Source organism: Festucalex cinctus, chromosome 3 (assembly GCF_051991245.1).
Source record: "Festucalex cinctus isolate MCC-2025b chromosome 3, RoL_Fcin_1.0, whole genome shotgun sequence".
NCBI classification, from domain to species: Eukaryota; Metazoa; Chordata; class Actinopteri; order Syngnathiformes; family Syngnathidae; genus Festucalex; species Festucalex cinctus.
This window is the reverse complement of record NC_135413.1, coordinates 29,814,286-29,835,647: the sequence shown is the minus strand read 5'-3', so window position 1 is coordinate 29,835,647 and position 21,362 is coordinate 29,814,286. Positions and strand designations below refer to the sequence as shown.

Genomic DNA, 21,362 nt, shown 5'->3' with positions numbered 1-21,362 from the left:
GCTAACCATTTACACGTTTGATATAAACATTCCCACTTCTAATCAGAGGATCTGATTTGCTTTAAGTGATAGGGGACACTAAAAACCTTAAAGAGCCGGGAAAAAAAAAAACAGTGACATCATCTTAAATTAATGATGTCACTGCCCCACCACATCGCCACCACCCCCAAGTCAGCAATAGAGTACAAGAATAGTGTTGATTCGGGTTACTCGACTTACTAAACCTTCCATTTTTTTCTTTTTCCATTTGCGTTTAAAAATAAAATAAAAAATCAGTTGGCTCATGTCACTCTGGTGACAAAAAAAAGAAAAAAAAAGAAAAAGAAAATTAGAACCACTAAATTAATACCGCATTTCACTCCTCTGTTAGGCTGACCTCCTTCCATTTCGGATCCTCCTTGTTTCCACCTGTGGAACTCGCACGGCCAACATTTTCAACTGCTGTGAACACAAAACATGATATGCTTTCTTTAAAATGTTGTTGTAAAGGGTTCAATTCAGCCTGAACAAGATGGCTGGTTTGTGCTGTCTAGTGACGTCTTTTTGAACCCGGAATTCGGATTCATATTGAGTTTGCGCAACGTGAATTAAGGCGCAAACGTCCATTCATTTTTAGCCATCTCAGGGGGCGGCCATTTTGCCGACTGAGAACGACAGTTGCTCATAAGCGCATGTAATGGCCGATCATGGCTCAACTTGCAAACATCACAAGACCAAAGTCAGAAAACAGATCAGCCGTGATTTTTTTTTTTTTTTTTTTTTTTAACATTTTCAAACTGTTCAATAATTCAGTACTTTTTTTTTGACAACTTTTGACCCAGGACTAGTTTTGACCAATACACTTCCATGAATGTCCACTTCTATGCCTGTCTGTCTGTGATTCCTCCACGGAGATGGGAAAAGTACTGACATTCTCTACTTGAATAAAAGTACAATTACTTGCGTCAAAATCAAATTTGGTAAAAGTAAAAGTACTCACTCAAATAAATACTCAAGTAAAAGTAAAATGTACAGGCTCTGAAATCTACTTGACGAGTAGAAGTAAAAAGTATTTTTTCTCGGATGTTTCCTCCTCGGCTATTAGCTAATGGGTATACATCGGCCAGTTGACTCTCCGACTTGCCCTGCGTCGAGTCAGTGTTGAGTAACTTGAGTTAAGGACGTGTATTTTAATCAGTTTTTTATGCATTTAAAAACAAAAATAACGACCTTGTTTTGGAAATGTATCACGTAAAAAGACTCATGTTAAAATGCAACGGATAGAGGTGAAAAGCAATCTAAAAAATACTGGAAAAAAAATACTCAAGTACACTAACAAAATATTTGATTCTGTACTTCGTTACCTCTGCTGCTCCTCCAGTCGCGCTGTATCTCACACTTGAGACTAGAATCCATGGATCAAACATCTGTTGTGCATTTTGCCATTCATCTCCGTGTTCGACAACCGCAAATTGTGCAAGCGACGGTATGGTAGTGCTTGCTGTCGTGCACGTTTATGTTTATGTTGTTTATGAGCTAGCTTATAAGTAAATTTAGCTTGTAGCAGACTATGTGACGTCATGTACGTTGAGATCATGTCTCTGATCAACTGCTGAAAGGAGACTGATTCTGTCCTCTTTCATCTATAACTGCTCCAAACATCAAAGCGTATGTAGGAATGGAAGAATGATTATTTGTTGTGATTGTATTGTATTGTATTGGTGTTAATGTTTTATGTTATGTTAGTTTTTTGTGTTTCTGTAAAGCGCTTTGTGACAGCTCAGGCTGTTTGAAAGCGCTATATAAATAAACTTGAGTTGAGTTGAGTTGAGTATATTTCACCACCAGATGGTGGCATTTGTCTGGAAAATTGATGAGATGGTTGACAAATGCATTACCAAACATTATTGCTTTTATTATATTGAATCATATGATGCTGGCTTGAACATCCATGATCTAACGTGAAAACTGGAGACAGACCACCCACTTGTTGTTCCTCAAGTTTTCTACAGGACTGTCTCAGAAAATTAGCATATTGTGATAAAGTCCATTATTTTCTGTAATGCAATTAAATAAGCAAAAATGCCATACATTCTGGATTCATTACAAATCAACTGAAATATTGCAAGCCTTTTATTGTTTTAATATTGGTGATTATGGCTTTTTTTTTTCCTTTTTTTTTTACTTGGTCTGAGGAAATATTCTAATATTTTGAGATAGGATACTTGAGTTTTCTTAAGCTGTAAGCCATAATCAGCAATATTAAAATAATAAAAGGCTTGGAATATTTAAGTTGATTTGTAATGAATCCAGAATGTGTGGCATTTTTGCTTACTTAATTGCATTACAGAAAATAATAGACTTTTATCACAATATTATAATTTTCTGAGACAGTCCTGTATACTGCCTGTTTTATATAGCAACTCGACACGAGTGATGCTTCAGACTTTCTTGGATCAAAAGAGCAGTTTGTCTTTGAAGGAACTTCAGTTCACACCGGATGGTCAATGTAGTATTTAGATTCAGATTCAGATTGGAAAAAGACAAAACAACTCCAGTTATTGCATGTGCTGTTAATGTTTTGGCAGGATCATACTTTACTGCTGATATAGTAGCATGCAATCTGTGCATCCTGTTAATGGCGTGAGTGCACATGGCAAACACTCATAAGCCTGAAAACTGCCACTCAGGAGTGCTTTTTCTTTCTCAAGGAACCACCAACCGGTACCTCTGTGACTGACAGCTCACAATTTGTCCCGAGAGAGGGTGTGTCAAGCTATATACAAAGTCTTAGAGCAAATATTGGTTGACCTTTGAGTTGGATTTGGAAAACAAGTTTCACCAACAGGGGTCTCTTTATCCCTGCTTTTATTTTTTTGTAGTTTTTGTATTCCCCCACATCTCATTAGATATTCGTAGTTGAGCTAATTGATTCCATATTCATTTAGTTGATTTCTCATTTCATACTTTGTTGTTCATTGTGTCACAAAAAACACAATGCAGCCTTGAGGCAATAACTGTTGCCTCATCCATTAGTGTTTGATGGACAGTATGAAGTTGATTTTCTCAATATGTCTATTGGAGGCAGAGGGAAATAATATATGATTTACACAAAACTGAGTTGCCAGCATAGATCAGCAGCGCACAATTAGACTAGAAAGTAATTTGCTCCTAAATAATGCAAAAGTCCTCTTTACATACATATATTATGAGGGAGCAATGCTGGGGGAGGGAAAAAAAGTCATATCAGTGGGCATAAAACTACAGTGTGATACATTGAAACAGTCCTCTTCATCATGCTGTTCACATTTTCATGTCATCAATGGCTAGAGGTCCCTAATTATGTAACCCGATCGGCACGTTCTAATATGCGATTGTTGCAAGACTAAAACGCTTCTTGTTTGCTTCCCGTAATATTAACGAAGCAAATAAATGACCTAAGCGTAAGTGAATGGACACATTGGACCTACCTCCCCCCCTTGAAAGAAAAAAATAATGACGTTGTAAAATGACGTCATTCTGTAGCGACAACGACCGGTAATCATTTATATACATAGACTCGTATGACAACAAAGCCATCGAAATTAATCATCTCATGACGCGGCTGATATTTCCGTTGTAAAACTTGAGGGGTGAAAAATCCACACAGAACGTAACAAAACATTTTCCTGGTAGTTATCGCGACGATCCAGCTCACTTTAAGAAAGTGTGGTATGTACTCACGCCACCTCTGTTGTTATCCTTAGTTTGGTTTATAGAAACAATACGATTTTAGTTAGTTTTCGCTCCACGGCTTGCAAACTGCTTAGTGAAATAAAGTACTGCATTTGACAGCTTCTCTTGGGACATATAACTTGATCAAACTTAAAACGTTAGCATTTTTTTTATACAAAATAGTGCCACCTAAAAAAATAAATAAAAAAAAAGATCTCTAGTACCAACATCGAAACCAACATTAAAATACAGTACCCTAGCCTAAGTCTTAATCCAAAAAAAAAAAAGACTTTGTTCAAAAAAAAAAAAAAAAAGTGAATCTGATGATTATAATGCACAATTGCAAGAAGCATTAATGTTAACATCTAGTTTCAAAATTTGAAAATTAGTGACTGTTCACATTAAGGCATGTTCATTATCACTCAGGGGGGCAATTTTGGGTGCTGGAAAAAAAAATGTTTAAGCTCCATATGCTATCATAGAAGTGTTTTTAGTATGCGCTTTTATTCTTTCAAAATGTACTTGCATATATATTGAACTACTTTCTTCAATTTTCCTGTAGAGATCCTTTAAAACTGGCAGTTTAAAATCATTGTGATAACTGTCTGAGATCAGACCTATACAAAACCATTAATCATGATTTATTATTTTTTTTAATCACCCTGCCCTGCTACCTGGCAGTGAACGATTCTATCGCGTACCACTTGAGGAGCCTGCGTACACGCAAATGAGATCATCGTGTCGTGTTTTCTACTTGGAAAAGTAACATTTGGTCTTCTTAACTGAATCTAACTATCTTTTTTTTTTTTAAGGGAGGAGAGCTGCCATCAGTGATCCTCTAACAGCAGTGAGCTAGCAGAGCGTGGTGATGCATAAGCATTGCTCACCCGCTGTGTGTAAGGATGAAGAGACTATTCAAGATCCCGAGGAGGAAGACATCATTTGATACATTTGACACCGCTTCCATAGTCACCACTGCCAGTGATGTCATTGAAATTGAGATCGAATTGTTTCACAAGGCTGTCTGTCAGTGTGACATGGCCATGCTGGAGCAGCTTATCAAAAACGTTGACGTCAATCAAGTTGACAAGCAGAACAGGTCAGTGTGGGTGCAGGTGTGCCTTTCGTCGTATCTTCAGATGTGCATTTGTTGACTTAATGGCGAAAGTAACTACAATAATACAAAAGATAAAAATAGACCTGCAGGTATAGAAAAGTTTGGTCATCTATCTAGGTCATGATAGAGGTCATGATTACTATCAAAACCAGTGTTTGAAAAAAGAAAAAAAATCTAGGAGGTTATTATACAAGGGGCTTAACTCATTCACTCCCAGCCATTTTCACAGAAGCAATCCCCTTCACTCCCAGCTGTTTCACTGGATTTTGACTGATTTTGCAAGGCCACAGAATATTGTGTTCTAGTGCTATAAAAACATGGAACCTACCAAAAGAAAGATTAAAGTCTCTTCTTTCATCAGTAAAAAAAAAAGTATGTTTCTATCTGTTTCCATCTGGCAGCAATTAGCATTAGAAGAGAGCTAAGTTTCATCAGTTTTCACAAATCTATTTAAAATTCAAAGTAATTTAGCTTTTTTTCTAGAGTGCCCTGGTTGATCTCCTTTGTTCTGCTGCCACCTGCTGGCGGTTTGTGTAATAACTACCATATCTGCAACCGTTCTTTGTAGTTGAGAGGCTGCAACAAAGCCTTCTGTATGCTCTAGCATTAAAAAAACAAAAAACGTATAAATACGTCTTTGGGACACTTAAAACGTAAAAAAAGACGTATTTACACGTTATTGGGAGCAAATGAGTTAATCATAAGTATGGAAAAAAAAACAGTTTTTGACCTGGATTTACAAGCATTTACAGTGTAAATAAAATGGTTTATATACTATAGCATTTTTCTAAATATGCAAAAGCACAAATAAATGATTTGTTCCATTTTTAGGACTAAACACAATTTCTCTTCATAACATTATGTGGCCCTTGCGTCCTTCTGATTTTCTGTATGTGGCCTTCAAATGAAAAGTTTGGACACCCCTGATTTACACTTTATTGGGATGCTTTGAATGTTGTTGTAGAACAGCACTTCATCTTGCTTGTGCCTGTGGAAATGTGGAGGTGGTCATATTCCTACTCCGGAATAACGCCCAGGTCAATTTATGTGACAATCAAAAGAAGTCTGCCTTAATTCAGGTAATCGACAGACTTGGAACACAATTGATCATCATAATCATTGATTGCTAACACCCCCCCCAACCCCTTTCCTGATCTGTCATCTGCTCATTTGATCAGGCAGTGCAAGAGAAGCATGATACCTGTGCCAACATTCTGCTGGAAAACAAAGCCGACCCCAATCTGGTGGACACAGACGGAAACACAGCTTTACATCTTGCCTCAAGCATTCCGTCAATCTCCACTGTCGTTTTGCTCGTAAAGCATGGCGCTAATATCGACGCCAAAAATCTGGTGAGACTGCCTGACCCACTGAAGTGCCAGCTGAGATAGGCTCCAACACCCCCCGCGACCCTTGTGAGGAATAAGCGTTCAAGAAAATTGATGGATGGATGGATGGATGGATGGATGGATGGATGGATGGATGGATGGATGGATGGATGATAATATATTTACAAATTGTTGACCAATATAAATGATTCTGTTATTCTTATTATTATTATATTATATTATATTATTATTATTATATATTATTATTATTTTTCTGTTATATAATATGCCATCTCGGGAAAAAGTGATGGTTTTGAAGAAATGAGGATTTTACCCCAATGTCAGCGATATATATATATATATATATATATATATATATATATATATATATATATATATATATATACATATATATATATATATATATATATATATATATATATATATATATATATATATATATATATATATATATATATATATATATATATATATATATATATATATATACCTGCGGCTAAAAACCAAAGTGTGTAATCTGCTCCCGAAATGAGTCCAGTCAGTGAATGAGGCCATCTCAAAATAGTCCACTTTTGTGACAGTTGCACCATGTTTTTGTGGTTCAAAAGGTTGCAGTACAGCATATTGTATATGGAGTTTTTTCATTGTGCCACGTCATTTTTTTGTTTTTGTTTTTTAACTCATTCACTCCCAGCCATTTTCACTGAAGCAAACCCCTTTCGCTCGCCGTTGTTTTGCTGGATTTTGATTTGATTCATCAGGGAAGAAAAAGTACATTTCTATCTATCGGTTTCCGTTTTGCAGAAATTAGCATTAAACTATACCTCAGTTTCATTATTATTCACAAATCTGTTTAAAACTGTGGTGAAAACAGCTTGTTGCAACATAGCCCTGGTTGATCTCTTATAGTCTGCTGCCATTTGCTGGCCGTTTTTGTAATAACTACCATTGCTTCAAACGTTATCTTCAGTTCAGAGGCTGCATCAAAGCCTTCTGTGTGCTCTAGCATAAGAAAAACAAACGTATAAATATGTCTTTGGTACACTGCTAATATTTAAAATATAACGTATTTATACGTCTTTGGGAGCAAATGAGTTAATGTTGGTCCCCTTCGTTCTCATCAATTGTTGCCTGTAACTATTCAAATTGTGATGGCACATTTAGGAGGGCATGTCACCCCTGTGCGTGGCAGTCCAAGGGGACCACATCGAAGTGGCAGAGTTTCTGTTGAAGAATGGCGCCAACGTTGACGTTTTTGACAGATATCAGAGGTTGTGACACGTTTCTGCTACCTTGAAATGATGAATTGTATTAAGCGCCTTTGTTTTGTCTCCAAACAACCCCACAGGTCACCATTCATGATGGCTGCGGGCAAGGGACACTTCAACATGGTGCGACTGCTTTTACAGTTCAAAGTCAATATTGAGCTGACGGACGGCAGAGGACTGTTAGCTGAGGACTACGCTGAGTTGGAATATCATGATCCGTAAGTCGAGTTTTTCTTTCCTCCCTTTTTTTTTTTTCCCTCTCGTCTGTCATCACAGAAGCATTTTCATTCTTTTGACTGTCCTCCAGCTGCAGCGTCCTTATTACCGAGTACAGGATGAAAGAAGACGACTCCATGCGGGTCCGGCCAAGGCCAAAATGCCTCGAATATTTCTCGAGCGAAGATGGTAAACACTTTAATTTATGCATCTATTTTGTAAAGCCTCACTTATCAAAAAGTGCTGCGTTGGTGTAATATGACTGCGTGGTGCAGCCTTCAGTACTGTTGTCTTTTAACTCATTTGCTCCCAAAAACGTATAAATACGTTCTATTTTAAATATTACCATGCTCTCAAAGACGTATTTATACGTTTTATAAATGTATATATTTTTTGCTAGAGCATACAGAAGGCTTTGATGTACCCTCTGAACTGAAGAGAATGGTAATGGCAATGGTAGTTATTGTACAAATGGCCAGCAGGTGGCAGCAGAGTTTAAGAGAAAAAACAGGGCCGTATTGCATTAAAGCTGTTCAACACAATTTTTAAGAGATTTGTAAATAATGATGAAACTTAACTATATTCTAATGCTATTTTCTGTAAAATGGAAACAGATAGAAACATACTTTTTTTTTTTTGAAAAAACGGACTCTAATCTTTCTTTTGGTAGGTTCCATGTTTTTAGAGCAATAGAAAACAATATACTGTGGGCCTTGCAAAATCAGTCAAAATCCTTTTAAAGTGCCCGGAACGAAGGGGATTGCTTCAGTGAAAATGGCTGGAAGGGAATTAGTTAAGCTTCAAAAGTACATCACTAGACACATACTATCCATCTAATTCAGGCTAACTGTAAACCTTTGCGTATTATTTTAAAGAAAACACATTATATGTTTATTTTAGGGGTGTCACGTGATGAAGACCTTTAATGAGTTAAAATTAAAAAAAGTTGTACTGTACTGTAAAAACCGAGTGTGATATTAATTTGTGCTGAGGTCATTTTTCTGCCACGAGATGGCATAATTGCATTTGTAAGACGTTGGTGGCAGCATTTTTCTCTTTTCATATTAAGAGCTATCTAATCTTTAACGTAACGTAACTTGTGAAATTCTGCACATTTTTAAAATTGCAAAATACAAGTTGACCCCAGTCTTCACAAATATATGCATTATTTATTATTAAATTTATTACTGCTAAATTTTGATGAGGACGTCTCTGCTGTGTTGCGACTGGAATTCCCCCAGTACAGGCAAGGAAGTTGCGGTCATTAATCGCGCGTAAAAAAAATTTGTCGCGTTAAAGGATCTTTATTAAATTCACTAACTTTAACATCCCTAATTATTTTTTTGTTGTGTTCATTCCTGCATCTGAAAATCTTGACCATGTGAGTCCCACAGACGGACACAGAGATGATCTGGATCAGACAGAGGTAGGCCTAACACAAGAAGTGAAATGCGGTAATATTTTGGTGATTCTATTTTTCTTGTCAACAGTGTGACATGAGTCGACTGATCGAGGTTTTGCCCGAATTTAAAAAAAACAAAAAGTTCGGTAAGTTAAGTCACGCTAATCAACAGTATTCTAGTTGGTGGACAATAGTTGCCTTTAAACATCTCTTTGCTTCTCACAGACATCGAGGAAGCTGGTTCAGGTGAGGTTCACTCGTCTTGTAGAAGGTACCTGAAATTGTTTGCACTCTTGTTGCAATACAAGACTGAGTTTCACAATGTTCCATGTTTTATGAATTTTGAATAGCAAGATTAACAAAAAGCTCAAGAGTCATACTTGTAGTTGTCTTAAGGTGTTCATGATATTATATTACATCTTGCTCTTTGCATCAGACTGGGATAAGATAGCCGAGGAATTCCTAGAATGTTCCGACTCCTCCGTGACGGTAGGGAAGGTAGAGGAGGATCCACAAGCACCTGAGAGAAATATCTCAAATATCTCAGACGAGATAGACCAGAGTTCGCGGGCCAAATCTCGTTCAAAGAAGCTGGTTCACGAGAGTGACAGTAAGTTTCAGGCAGACTTTTGTCCTTTTTTTTTTTTCACTTTTAGAGACTTAACTTTTTATATTATTATATATAGCCTGCACACACCATTAAAACGAGATATAAGTCCAAAGTCATTCTCTCCCAGTGTGGGATTTGATATAACATACAGCACAGTACAGTTTTAACTCCCAACGGTTTGACTCAATCTAATATTTCAAAGAGAAAAAGTCCTCTTTAAATATTTAAAGAGAAATTAATAATAATATGATAATAAACTTTGCCTTGGGACTGCCCCTGCCAGTTTAATGCTAGCACATAAAAATGAAAAATGCTAGACAGGCTAATGATTAGCATCAATAGCCATGTTGTTACAATACAATAACAACCCCCCCCCCCCCCTTTTTTTGGGGGGGGGGGGGGGGTGTTGTTGTTGTTCCCATTCGTTTCAATGGGCAAAGATGATTTAGGCAAATCCAGGTCCTCAAAATAAAAAACAAGCCACAATTTGGCTTCAGCCCCTAATGCTAGCGAGCTAGCTAGCTAGCGAGCTAGCAGGTAAACGAGCACCATAGTAGCTAGCTAGGGAGCTAGCACCTGGGGCTAAAGCCAAACTATGGCAGGGGTTTTTACTTTCTGGACCTGGATTTGCCACCTCCGGACTTCAAATATTTTAGTGTTTTGAGTTACAAGCGTGAACAAACAATTTTCTTCAGATGATTTTTCTAATCTCTTCAGGAACTGATTATGACACAGACCTTCTATTTGAATCATGCCTTGAGGCAAAAACGAAAGATCAACATTGTGAAGAAGAAGTTCTTGGGCCAGGTAAAAAGACCGAGGGAGCATTTGTAAACAGGTCTACGTGTATACTTGTGTCCTGTTCTCATTTGTAAGCACTTTCTCGTCTTAGGCTCCCCTTGTGCCTCAATCATGGAAAACGAGATTTGCAATCAAACAAGCCAGACAGAAGAAAACACAAGTGGACAAATACAGAGGTAATTCTAATCGCTAATATGTAATAAAAAATAAATAAATAAATAAATAAATCCTGTTAAGCAACAACACTTTGTGTTTCCCTGATAGTGGGCGGCGGTGATGATGTCATTGCTTTATATCACATCTTTAAACATTTTAGTGTCCTTTATCACTTAAAGCTACATCAGATCCTCTTAAAAGAAGCGTGAAATGTTATATAGCATTTGCAACTTGGAATAAAACAGGCTGTTATACGTCGTATAAATGGGATTTATGATGTGTGGAATAACCCCTGTTTGTGTTCAAAGCTGTAATGTATTGAAAAATCTGCTATATTTATGCACAGTGCATATAATGTCATATTTGTCTCAAGCAAGTAGTTTGAGCTCTCTGTATTAATCAGTGTAATATAATTCTGTAAAAGCAAGTAGTATTCCTTCACTCTTCTATTTTTTTTTTATATTTATCAGTCTGAGGAAGGACAAGAAGACCATGTTCTCAATTTGGTAAAAGTCAACTTTATTTCCAGGCTTGTGCATGTTAACGCAAATGTTGAGTTGCTTGATATATTGGTAGAAATTGTCCTTTTTTTTTTTCAGAAAAAAACTAATGTATTAGTGATGCTATCTTTTCATTATGCTTAACTCATTCACTCCCAGCAATTTTCAGTGATGCAACCCATTCGCTCTCGGCTGTTTTACTTAATTTTGGCTGATTTTGCAAGGTCCACAGAATGTTGTGTTCCATTGATATAAAAACATGTAAGCTACTAAAACAAAGATTAGAGTCTCTTCTTTCATTAGGAAAAAAATATATATTTGTATCTCTTTCCGTTTTGCAGCAATTAGCATTATATAGCTAAGCTTCATAATTACTCACATTCCTGGTGAAAGCACCGACAAAAAGAGCTTGTTGCAACATGGCCGCTTATACTCTGCTGCCGCCGTTTTTTGTTTAGTTTTTTTGTGTGTGTAAATTATCATTGCTTTAAGCCACTTATTCATGCATCAAAACCTTCTGTATGCTCTTACATAAAAAAAAAAAAACAAACATTAAAAACAACAACAACAACAACAAAAACAGGTAAATATGTTTTTGGGAGTGAAGGACAAAGTGTTAAAAAAAAAAAAGTGCTTATGTTTTTGGGTTTGAATGAGTTCAGCAAAGCTCTTATAAATTGGTGACGTGCATTGAAAAACACTATTAACCCAATCACTGACCCTGACCTACTTGTGTGTAGTGGTAATACCAGTGACGTGGATGGACGAAGATCAGAGGGACATGCAAGGGAGAAAGGGAGCCGCAAAGACACTTCATTGAGAACCAAAGACACATCATGTCAATATAGCCCCTTTACGTTTTCAGAGAAGCAGCCAGCAAGGTATGTACAACTCATTTTCGAACATTGTTAATGACCGGTATGTACAACGGGTCTTCCATTTTTAACCGTTTGACAAGTAGTTGGCAGTTTAAAAATCTTACATTGGGTATCTTACTACCAACTTGTTTCCATAACTCTTGACTTTATTTCGCTCCATGACCAAGCCCGTAACTCATGTACCGGTAAATCTTACATGAAATCAAATTTCCCTAATGAAATGAATTGAAGTACCTTTAATCCTTTGCAGCCCCCCAAAAAACACAAACAAGTATTTTTTTTCATAATGAATAATGGTAATGTATTATATATTTTAAAAAACTAGCGGTGACAAAATCAGTGTGTTAATTTTGAGTTAATTTAAAGTTCCTTTAAGGCCACTAATTTTTTTAACGTGCGATTACTTGGAAAGCCTGTACTGGGGGAATTCCAGTTTCAACACAGCAGACACGTCCGCGCCAAAATTTAACAGTAATAAATGTAATAAAAATGCATATATTTGTGGAGACTGCGGTCACATTTTAAAAATGTGCAGAATTTCACAAGTTACTTTATGTTAAAGATTAGATAGCCCTTAATAGGAAAAGAAAAATGCACTGAGCTGTCAACAATGTCTTTCAAATACAATTATGCCATCTAGTGGCAGAAAAATGACCTCAACACAAATCAATATCATACTCGTTTTTTAACAATACAGTACATCTTTTTAATTTTACCGTAATTGGATTTTATGAATTATTATGAAATTACTGTATGTGTAATGACTAAAAGATGCAGCCATATTTCTATTAATTTAACATTTTCCCACTTTTGTTAACAAGAGTATGAAAACTTAAAAAATATTTTATTGTACATTTTATTTTACAGATATAAAATTTGCGATTAATCTTGAGTTAACTATTGAAGTGATTAATTATGATTAAAAATTTAAATCACCTGACACCCCTAAAAAAAAACTAAAAAAAAACCCCAGCAACAACAAATGAGAAAGTAAAGAAGAGGAAAACTAGTTTTAAAAAGTCTAAACAAGCTGAAAATCCCACACACACACCGTGAGTATTTATTTATTTTTATTTTTTATCTGTGCCTTTCAGGGGTGTGGCCTATTGAGTAGCGTCTCGGGCTGAAGCTGAAGTTGGTCCAAGTTGTTATTTATTTATTGATTTTACTTTTGAGCCATTTTTTTTTAAAAGAAAGTTTTGATTTTTTTGTCTCAAAATGTTGATTTTTGCTGTCTTCACCTTTGGAGCTTGCAGTGTAGGGATCTTCTCTCTGTGGTTGATGCTTCGAAAACATTGTAGCCCACAATGGAGTGGAAATTATTAATGATCCTCTATTTCTACAAAAAACAAAAAAAAACAAAAAAAACTCTTATTCTGCCTGCTGCTGAGGTAAACTGACTACGGGATAAACAAAAATGTCTTTCTAAAAATAACTTTCTGTTTGTTAGCAACAGGTCGCAGCCCAAGCAAAAGCTTCAAAAACAGGTAACCAATATACTGAAAAAGGGTTTTCACTCAATCTGTTATATGTTTTAAAAGTGAAATTTAATCAAGCTTGCCAACCGTCCATGTCATGCATTCGCACATCCAGCACGTCGAAGATGCGGGGATCTCCGAAGAGCATGATGAGATGAAATCATCAAATGGAGCTCAAAATGAAGGTGAGCTCCCCCGTCTCACACGTCCCTCTGGACCCGAACTCATCACCTCCAGTAAAATGTTGGTTGTGAGCCTGGTTTATAGTCTGTAGACTTACTCATATGCTATCGTCGTCTTATTTTCACCAGATTGTCCATTTAAGACGAGGCTGGAGGACATTGTGAGTCAACAACACAAGCACCCAATGAAGTCAAAAGACCATCATTTTTCTGAAAAGGTGACCAAAGTAAAAGAGGAGAAGGCACAATTAAAGAACAAAATGGAGGACCTTAGTGATGATGAGCACAAACACATGAAAATGGAAAATGAACACAGGTATAATAACCTTTTTTCTTCAGGCAATCCTCTCTGCAATCAGGCTTTTCATTCAAAAAAAAAAAATGGAGTAATTGAATGGATTTTGCTAAAATTAAGGCCTTAAGTGGCATTCAAAGCATTAAATACAATGAGCAAGTGACTTGGAGTTACTTCAAGTCACTTGCTCTTTAGATATGAGTTATGAGTATGAAAACTAATGGGAAATGCGTATTTGTCCAAAACTTAACAACATAAATTCATACAATGTTGTTCAAAGAGGTCACTATAACACAATTTAGCATTCAGAAATATAAAAACAAAACAAAACAGTATATCGTCGCTGCTATGTGAAAAGCACTTATTGTAGCTTTCTTTCTTTTTCTTTTTTTCTTTTTTTTCTTTTTGGAATGTCTACATTCAATTTCATCCCAAAAATGTAAAAATAAAAAACGGACATAAGTGTTTTCACATAACAGCAACGATGTTTTTTTTTATTTTTTATTTTATTTTATTTATTTTTATTTTTTTATGATTAGTTGTGATTTTACAATGTCTAAAAAGGGCTGGAGTTGTTTCATCTTCAAATTAATTTACTCTTAATTTGAACAGAAGAATGTACCGTTCTTGTCAACAATGTACAACGTGAAACGCTAATGCCACATAGTGGCAGAAAAATTACCTCAACACAAATGTATGACTCAATCTTATACTCCTTGACAATGACTAAAATGGGCTGGAGTCCATTGGTTGCTTGATGTTAAAATTATAAAAACAAAAAATAAAATAATATTTATTTTGAAAAACAATATATTACTGTAATATTTTTATTTACTGTAAAATTTGCGAATAATCGTGATTTAACTATGGAAATCATGCAATTAATTATGAAAAAACGTGCATATTTTTTTTATGTATGCATGTGTGATTGTGCATTGAAGTGTGCATTGTTGCGTGTAAAATTGCTGAGCTTGTGTTTTTTTTTTCTGTCAACATCAATCAACAGATCATCATCATCATCGAAGCAACAAGAGGAAGATTGCCTTAACCCCTTGACGCCAATTGTGAAGATGGCCAAACTCAACATTCACAAGGTAAGAAAGAACAGTAGCAGGTTGCTGCTAGTGAGTTTTTTTTTTTTTTTTGTTTTTGTTTTGTAAGTCCTATGGCTAATTTTTGAAACGCTGTTGCGGATTTGCAAACGATTTTAAATTTTGCTCGGCTTGCGGTTCATCTCCCCCAGCTCGAAGAGGAACTCCGACAGACCCGCGCGCAGTTGTCTCAGGAACGCTGCGCAAATGCACAGCTGCAGCAAAAACTCATGACTCGGGACGGAAAGCAACAGACCCTGGAAGACGACTACAAGTGTACCAAAAAAAGTACCAAAGAGGTATTTCGCAACCCTTTTTTTTTTTTTTTTAGAACTTTGGCATAATGTTGCTGCTCTGGAGCAATTTTGAATATTGCAAATCAGATACATGCAAATCTAATTTTTCATATACAGGGAGTCCTCGAGTTAAGGCGCACGGTTACGCCCGGTCCACCATTTTGGCTCTTTGTCCTCCATATAGCCCGCAGTGTTTACCCATTGTCCGCTATTTAGCCCTTAGCTAGTAGTGCTAGTGCTTGTGCACTTGTGGGAGTATCTTTGGCTTTTTTCGCCCTTTTTTTTTTCCACATCATGGCCCCAAAGAAGAAGAAAGCGACGTCTTCTATCAATGGAAACAAATCTAGAAATTATAAAAAGATGAAAAAAGGAGACGCGGACGTACATCGGCAAAGACTTGGGCGTCAGTTGGACAGCATCTTATTATTATTATTATTATTATTATTGTTATTATTATGATTTATTTTTAACTCATTGACTCCCAGCCATTTTCATAGAAGCAATCCCGTTTGCTAGCGGCTGTTTTACTCCTTTGCTCTGCCGCCACTTGCTGGCCGTTTGTGTAATAACTACCATTTTTTCAACCCTTCTTTGCAGTTGAGAAGCTTCATCAAAGGCTTCTGTATGCTCTAGCATAAAAAACAAAACAAAACAAAAGTATAAATACGTCTTTGGGACACTTAAAACATTTAAAATAGAACTGATTAATACGTTCCTAAGAGCAAATGAGTTAATGTGGTTTAGATTTTTTTTTTAATGCAAATTATTTTTATGTAAATATTGACTTTAATGGGGAACTTCAACTTAAGTCGAAATTCGGGGTACATCGCCACTGGCGTAGGAACGGAACTCTGATGTAACTCGAGGGCTCCCTGTATTTAAATCTAAGGTCAAATTTTGTTTCGCATGAAATGATTCGTCGCCCTTCTTCTTTATTCATTTCAAGATTTTTGAGTCAAACTCTAGGCCTCTTATTTTGCCATATATACCTCGATAACATTTTGCCCCATTCATGAAACTGGTTAGAGCCTGAAAGTCCGGAAACCTTTGGAATCATGCAAGTCTTATGGCTAATTATTCAAACGCTGTCGTGGATTCGGAAATGATGATGTGACTTTCGCCCGTGCGTCCCGTTTCATCTCCCACAGGTTGAAGAGGAGGAGCCTCGACAGGCCCATGCGCCGTCGTCTCAGGAACGCTGTCCAAGCGCACCTTCGTCACAGGGACGCTTTAAAAACGTACTGATGCAGCAAAAATCCAAGAGTCAGGACAGCAAGCAACAGAGCACCAAAGTGGACTCCAAAAACAGCAAACATAGTCAGGTATTTCTCCACAAAACTCTTTTTTATTCCCATGGAAACGACCCCAACACATGATTTCCAGTCATTTTCCATCCTCGATCTTTCAGGAGCATGCGAGAAAAGAGCTCGAGCTGACCCAGGCGTGCAGCAGCGCCAAACAAATGGACCGCATCGAAGAGGATGAAGAGCTCGTCGACGAGCAGGTTGAAGCTCGTCGCCAAGATCTCGGCGTGAACAAGCAGACACAAAGTCTCTCGGATATGATTACGGGATTGAAGTATGAGGTGTCCCGAGCGAATGCCCGCCTGGCAGAGGCCGAGGAACTTCGTTTAGAGATGGAGAGAGCTCTGCTTCAAGAAAAGGAGGAACAGCAGCGACTGAGAGACAAACTCGCATGTTAGTAGTGGTTGGTGGACTTTTCTTTTGCCCATGGTTGGTTCTATGGTGGTTACATGTCTGCCTCACAGTGAGAAGGCTTTACAACAGGGGTGTCAAATTCATGTTAGCTCGGGGGCCGCATGGAGGAAAATATATTACCAAGTGGGCCGCATCAGTAAAATAACCGTATATAACTTAAAAACAATTACCGTCATTTATAGGCAGATTTTTGGACCAGCCCTAAATTACGGAGCTCAACTGTAATCATGTTGTTCCGTAAAATAGCACAAACGCAAATGGAACGCGACAGCACTTTGCCGGTATACGTTCTGGATGTGTTAAATCGACCTGTTTTGCATATATATCGTTCCCAGAATGCATTGCGTGGCGCAGTTAATGACGTTATAAGGACACTAATTCCTTGTCATATCAGTAATTGAATTTGGGTCGCATTTAACACATTTATGTCGGTTTATGTCTATGATTAAAAATAAAAATAATAATAATAATAATAATAATTAAACAAACCGTAACTTTAAGTTGTGTGTAAAATAATGACATCCAGGACGATTCCCCCGTACAAGTTGCATCATGCGCTCATCTGAGGACTGCTTGTGAAATTACACATTTTATATATTTTGATTGTGGTCGGCTGATTAATTTGCCCAACATTCCCCCCCCCCCCCCCAAAACTTTACAAAATCATCTCGCGGGCCAGATTAAACCCCTTTGCGGGCCTGATTCGGCCCGCGGGCCGTATGTTTGACACCCCTGCTTTACAAGAAAGAAATTAATCGTGCCTTTAAAAAAAAAATAGTGTCGTTAAACGACCTTTAACTCAAACGCACTAATTTTGACACCCCAAGAAAGTACTGACTGACTTGACTAGTCCGAATGAAACGATCTCTCCAGGTGAGAAGGCCAGTCAACAAGAGGCGTTGACCAATCAGACCCAGAAGCCGTCCAAGACGAAGGCATACGGCAACTCAGTGGAGAGCGAGGTACGTACGAGTTGAGTGCCGAGTCTGATGATGATCGTTGAATCACAGCTCTTGGGCAATCATAATTCTTCGTACAGACTGGTACGAAATGAAAGTTCAAACCGTTATTTACATGTCAAACTAATTACTACATGTTCAAATAGTTTTACAAAAGATTAACATAAGAATAGACAAAAAATGTATCCCAATGTATTTTGCTGAATTACAATTTAGCTGCAGGCAAAAGAAGACCAGTACATCCAAGCTATGAAAGAAATGAATGAGCAAGCAATTCTCTTGGATGAACGAGAAAAGGAACTGAGCATTGCAGCGCAGAAACAAAAGGAAGCTCAGGCTGCTGTGGCCGCCTCCAGTGATATTGCCAAAAAGCTTGAGGAGGCCGTGCAAAAGTAAACATATAACAACACAGAACCTTGTTTTCACTTGCCTAGCGACAAATCAACATGTTGGTACGTTATTGTTTTTTTTTTTTTACCGAACATTAGACTGGAATCTAACAACAACAGGCGGGAGGGCTCTCCAAAACAACTCTCGCACAAATGTGACGCACTTCGAAAGGTGTCTCAGGAAGATGCAAAGGTGAGTGTAAACTTATGAGCACATCCCTACTCATGTCCACTTCATCCTCTGGAAATATCAAAACAATTGCCACAATAGTTTGGATTTTTGTGGACATTAAGCATAAATATATTTGCAAATATGTAATTTGTAAGTCTATTAAAACATTAGCAAGTACCTTCGAACATATTTTCCAGATAGTCAAAAATGTTTACTCCATATTGGCAGTTCTGCGCTTCCTGGTATTCATGTAATAAGTGTTTTACAGTGAATATGTTTATGTTGTATTTCCTATGTCATGGCGATCATTACCCTTATTATTTATTTTTTCCTTTCACCATATTTGATACCCTTGAAATTACGCATTACCTAATATAACACGCAACTGCGCAAAAGAGAAATTCTTGACAGGTTTAGATTGACTTTGCTGATGTGTCATGATGTCATGCCTAATCAATGACGGTGTATTAGGGCCATTATAATAAAATGTAATTATTTTTTTATACACGTAGCGTACTCAGATGTTTGTGCCAATACCTTTCGGTTAGGTTTTTAAATGAGGAGATAGTAATTAATTGCTTTAGCAGGGATTAATCATATCATGTCAAGTTGCCTCGCTTTTCACACCCTGAGTAACAATCATTTAAGTTCCTTTGTTCTAATGTATATTTATTTGTACATTTATGTTTCCCAAATTATTATTTACACATTCATACATTTTTTTTTGTATAAATAGTTAAGTTGATGTGTCGAATCTGCTGCTCTCCGTCATTCACTTGCATTTACCTAAAGTATGCTGGCTTCTGATTGGTTAGTGTTAGTCAGCTGATTGGGGATCAGGAAGTGTTGTCACTAGCTGCCGTGTATTACGAGTCAAGTTTAAATCAAGAATAAATCTGTCTCCATCCTGCCTTTTCACTTTATAAACAGTGTCCCATTAACCACCAACGAATCCTCACGTGTATTTGTTGTAAGTTTCCATTATTTTTTTTCTCGCAAATTTGCGAGTTTTTTCACGCATTGCTTTATAAAGAGGCAAATCTGCGACTATATAAAGTGGGGCAAATTTGCGAGTTTTTTTTCCTCGGAATATGACCCGCCCCTAAAAAAAAAACAAACAAACAAAAAAACAATATTTATATGTGGCCCTAGTACGCCATCATACTGAGGTGACCTACACAATGGGATAGACCAATATTCATTTTCTACAATGACTTTGTTAACAGCAGATGACATGCTGAGAAAGCAGATAAACCAATACAGTGAAATGGATTTATATTGAACCTGTCATCTGCTCTAAAATCAAAATGAATTAATGTTTGCACTTAGGAAAAGTGCGAATTCAGATAACATGTTATCTGTTCACACATTCAGCACTTTGACAACATGGAGATGCGTAAAGAGATGTCAGGTGAAGACATCCCCCGTTCCACGCAGCGGAGCTCGTCCTCGAACCGTTCAAACAGGAACTCGTTGCGAGCAGGTAATAAATGATGTCATCGTGTTGAAACTTGCGTATGACGTTACTGGCACATCATCGAACAGTGTGACAGTTGGCAGACGACTGCGCCAATGTCATCGTGTCTTTTAGCCGCAGAGCCTCCACCTCCAGTAGAAGAAGTGGAGGTGGAGGTGGACGATGACAATGACGCGGGGAGTGATGGAAGCGGCGAGGTGGCAGCAGACGCCGGCGGGGCCCCCGACCAGGAGCCGGGCGACCCAGGAGCGACGGATCAGGAGTGGGGCGACTCTGTGTTCCTGGATCTCCAGCGACGTGTCTTTCATATGCTCGAACGGGAACTCATCAATCTGAATACAAACCTCCAGAGCATTCGAAGCGGCGCTTTCCAGCTGCTCGCTTCCATGGACGCCGCCCTCCAGCGGATTGCCGACACGGCGGCTAACCAAAGCCCGGTTCAGTCCAAGTGGTCTCTGCGAAAAAAATAGGTCAGGTGGTGAGAGGGGAGAAGAATTCATACAAAATAAGTGCTTTTGTGTTGACTCGCCGTACCTTGGTCAGATGCACTGTGAGTTAGTTGCCTATCCCATATTAACTCATTCACTCCCAGCTCTGTTTTACTGGATTTTGACTGATTTTGCAAAGGCCCACAGAATATCCATGTAAAAACATGGAACCTACCAAAAGAAGGCTTAGCATCTCTTCTTTCATTAGTAAAAAAAAATAATAAAAAAATGTATGTTTCCGTTTTGCAGCAATTAGCATTGGAATATAGCTAGGTTTAATCATTATTCACAAATCTGTTTAAAACAGTGGGAAAAAAAGAGTTTTTTGCAACATGGCCCCGGTTGATCTCTTATACTCTGCTGCCACCTGCTGGCCGTTTTTGTAATAACTACTTTTGATTCAAGCGTTCTCGTCAGTTCAGAGGCTGCATGAAAGCCTTTTGTATGCTCTAGCATAATTTTTTTTTTTTTTTTTTTTTTTTTTAACAAAAACGTATAAATACGTCTTTGGGAGAGAATGAGTTAACATGATCAGTGTCTTCACATTGAATATAATGACTTATTTTTAATAACATAAATGCAATTTGAGCAAATTAGTTATTTAATTGTGTGCTATTTATTTATTATAAAAATTTGCAATAAATGTCTGCTTTTGCAGTTCAACTCGTCAACTAACACTCAAAAATTGGAGATATCTGTTCTAAATGTACAATAAAATATTATTTTTTTTTATTTCCATACGCTTGTTAACACGCCCTGCAGATATATGGCTGCATCATTTAGTCATTCATACAGTAATTTCATAAAATTGTGTTAAAATTAAATAA

At 37.3% G+C, this 21,362-nt stretch overlaps 2 protein-coding genes across 8 annotated transcripts in view; one reads left to right on the top strand and one right to left on the bottom strand.

The window, feature by feature from the left end:
* LOC144016391 (ankyrin repeat domain-containing protein 26-like) overlaps positions 1 to 1,861 on the bottom strand; it is an 11,414-nt gene extending 9,553 nt beyond the window's left edge. For 5 of the 6 annotated variants that reach the window (XM_077517465.1, XM_077517467.1, XM_077517466.1 and 2 more), the window contains exons 1-2: positions 1,344 to 1,861; positions 377 to 441 (exon numbers count right to left, since the gene is read on the bottom strand). In XM_077517465.1, the coding sequence (XP_077373591.1) occupies positions 377 to 441; positions 1,344 to 1,395 (117 nt within the window). In that variant the 5' untranslated portion in view covers positions 1,396 to 1,861. Of the gene's footprint in view, positions 1 to 349; positions 442 to 1,343 lie in introns of all 6 variants that reach the window. The other variant, XM_077517469.1, reaches the window with a different exon arrangement.
* Positions 1,254 to 21,362, top strand: LOC144016389 (uncharacterized). 2 transcript variants are annotated; one of them, XM_077517463.1, is made up of 27 exons: positions 1,254 to 1,465; positions 4,506 to 4,792; positions 5,775 to 5,889; positions 5,989 to 6,162; positions 7,324 to 7,430; positions 7,508 to 7,645; positions 7,735 to 7,832; positions 9,038 to 9,069; positions 9,134 to 9,191; positions 9,271 to 9,291; positions 9,482 to 9,655; positions 10,373 to 10,462; positions 10,548 to 10,632; positions 11,083 to 11,118; positions 11,853 to 11,993; positions 13,441 to 13,477; positions 13,584 to 13,653; positions 13,780 to 13,966; positions 14,952 to 15,039; positions 15,189 to 15,335; positions 16,481 to 16,654; positions 16,741 to 17,029; positions 17,924 to 18,012; positions 18,226 to 18,401; positions 18,498 to 18,591; positions 19,945 to 20,053; positions 20,162 to 21,362. In XM_077517463.1, exons 2-27 carry the CDS (start codon positions 4,596 to 4,598, stop codon positions 20,515 to 20,517), a joined length of 3,282 nt encoding a protein of 1,093 aa, XP_077373589.1. In that variant the 5' UTR covers positions 1,254 to 1,465; positions 4,506 to 4,595; the 3' UTR covers positions 20,518 to 21,362. The 2 variants fall into 2 exon arrangements, with proteins under 2 accessions (XP_077373589.1, XP_077373590.1); XM_077517464.1 differs by lacking the exons at positions 1,254 to 1,465; positions 11,083 to 11,118 and adding an exon at positions 3,604 to 3,690 and having other exon boundaries at positions 20,162 to 21,361.

What these genes read in the sequence shown, in the direction of transcription:
- LOC144016389 (XM_077517463.1), top strand. Translation starts at nt 4,596, where the DNA reads ATGAAGAGACTATTCAAGATCCCGAGGAGGAAGACATCATTTGATACA. An exon ending in CAAGTTGACAAGCAGAACAG is followed by an intron (nt 4,793 to 5,774) that starts GTCAGTGTGGGT and finishes ATGTTGTTGTAG; the next exon opens with AACAGCACTTCATCTTGCTT. An exon ending in TGTCTCAGGAAGATGCAAAG is followed by an intron (nt 18,592 to 19,944) that starts GTGAGTGTAAAC and finishes TCACACATTCAG; the next exon opens with CACTTTGACAACATGGAGAT.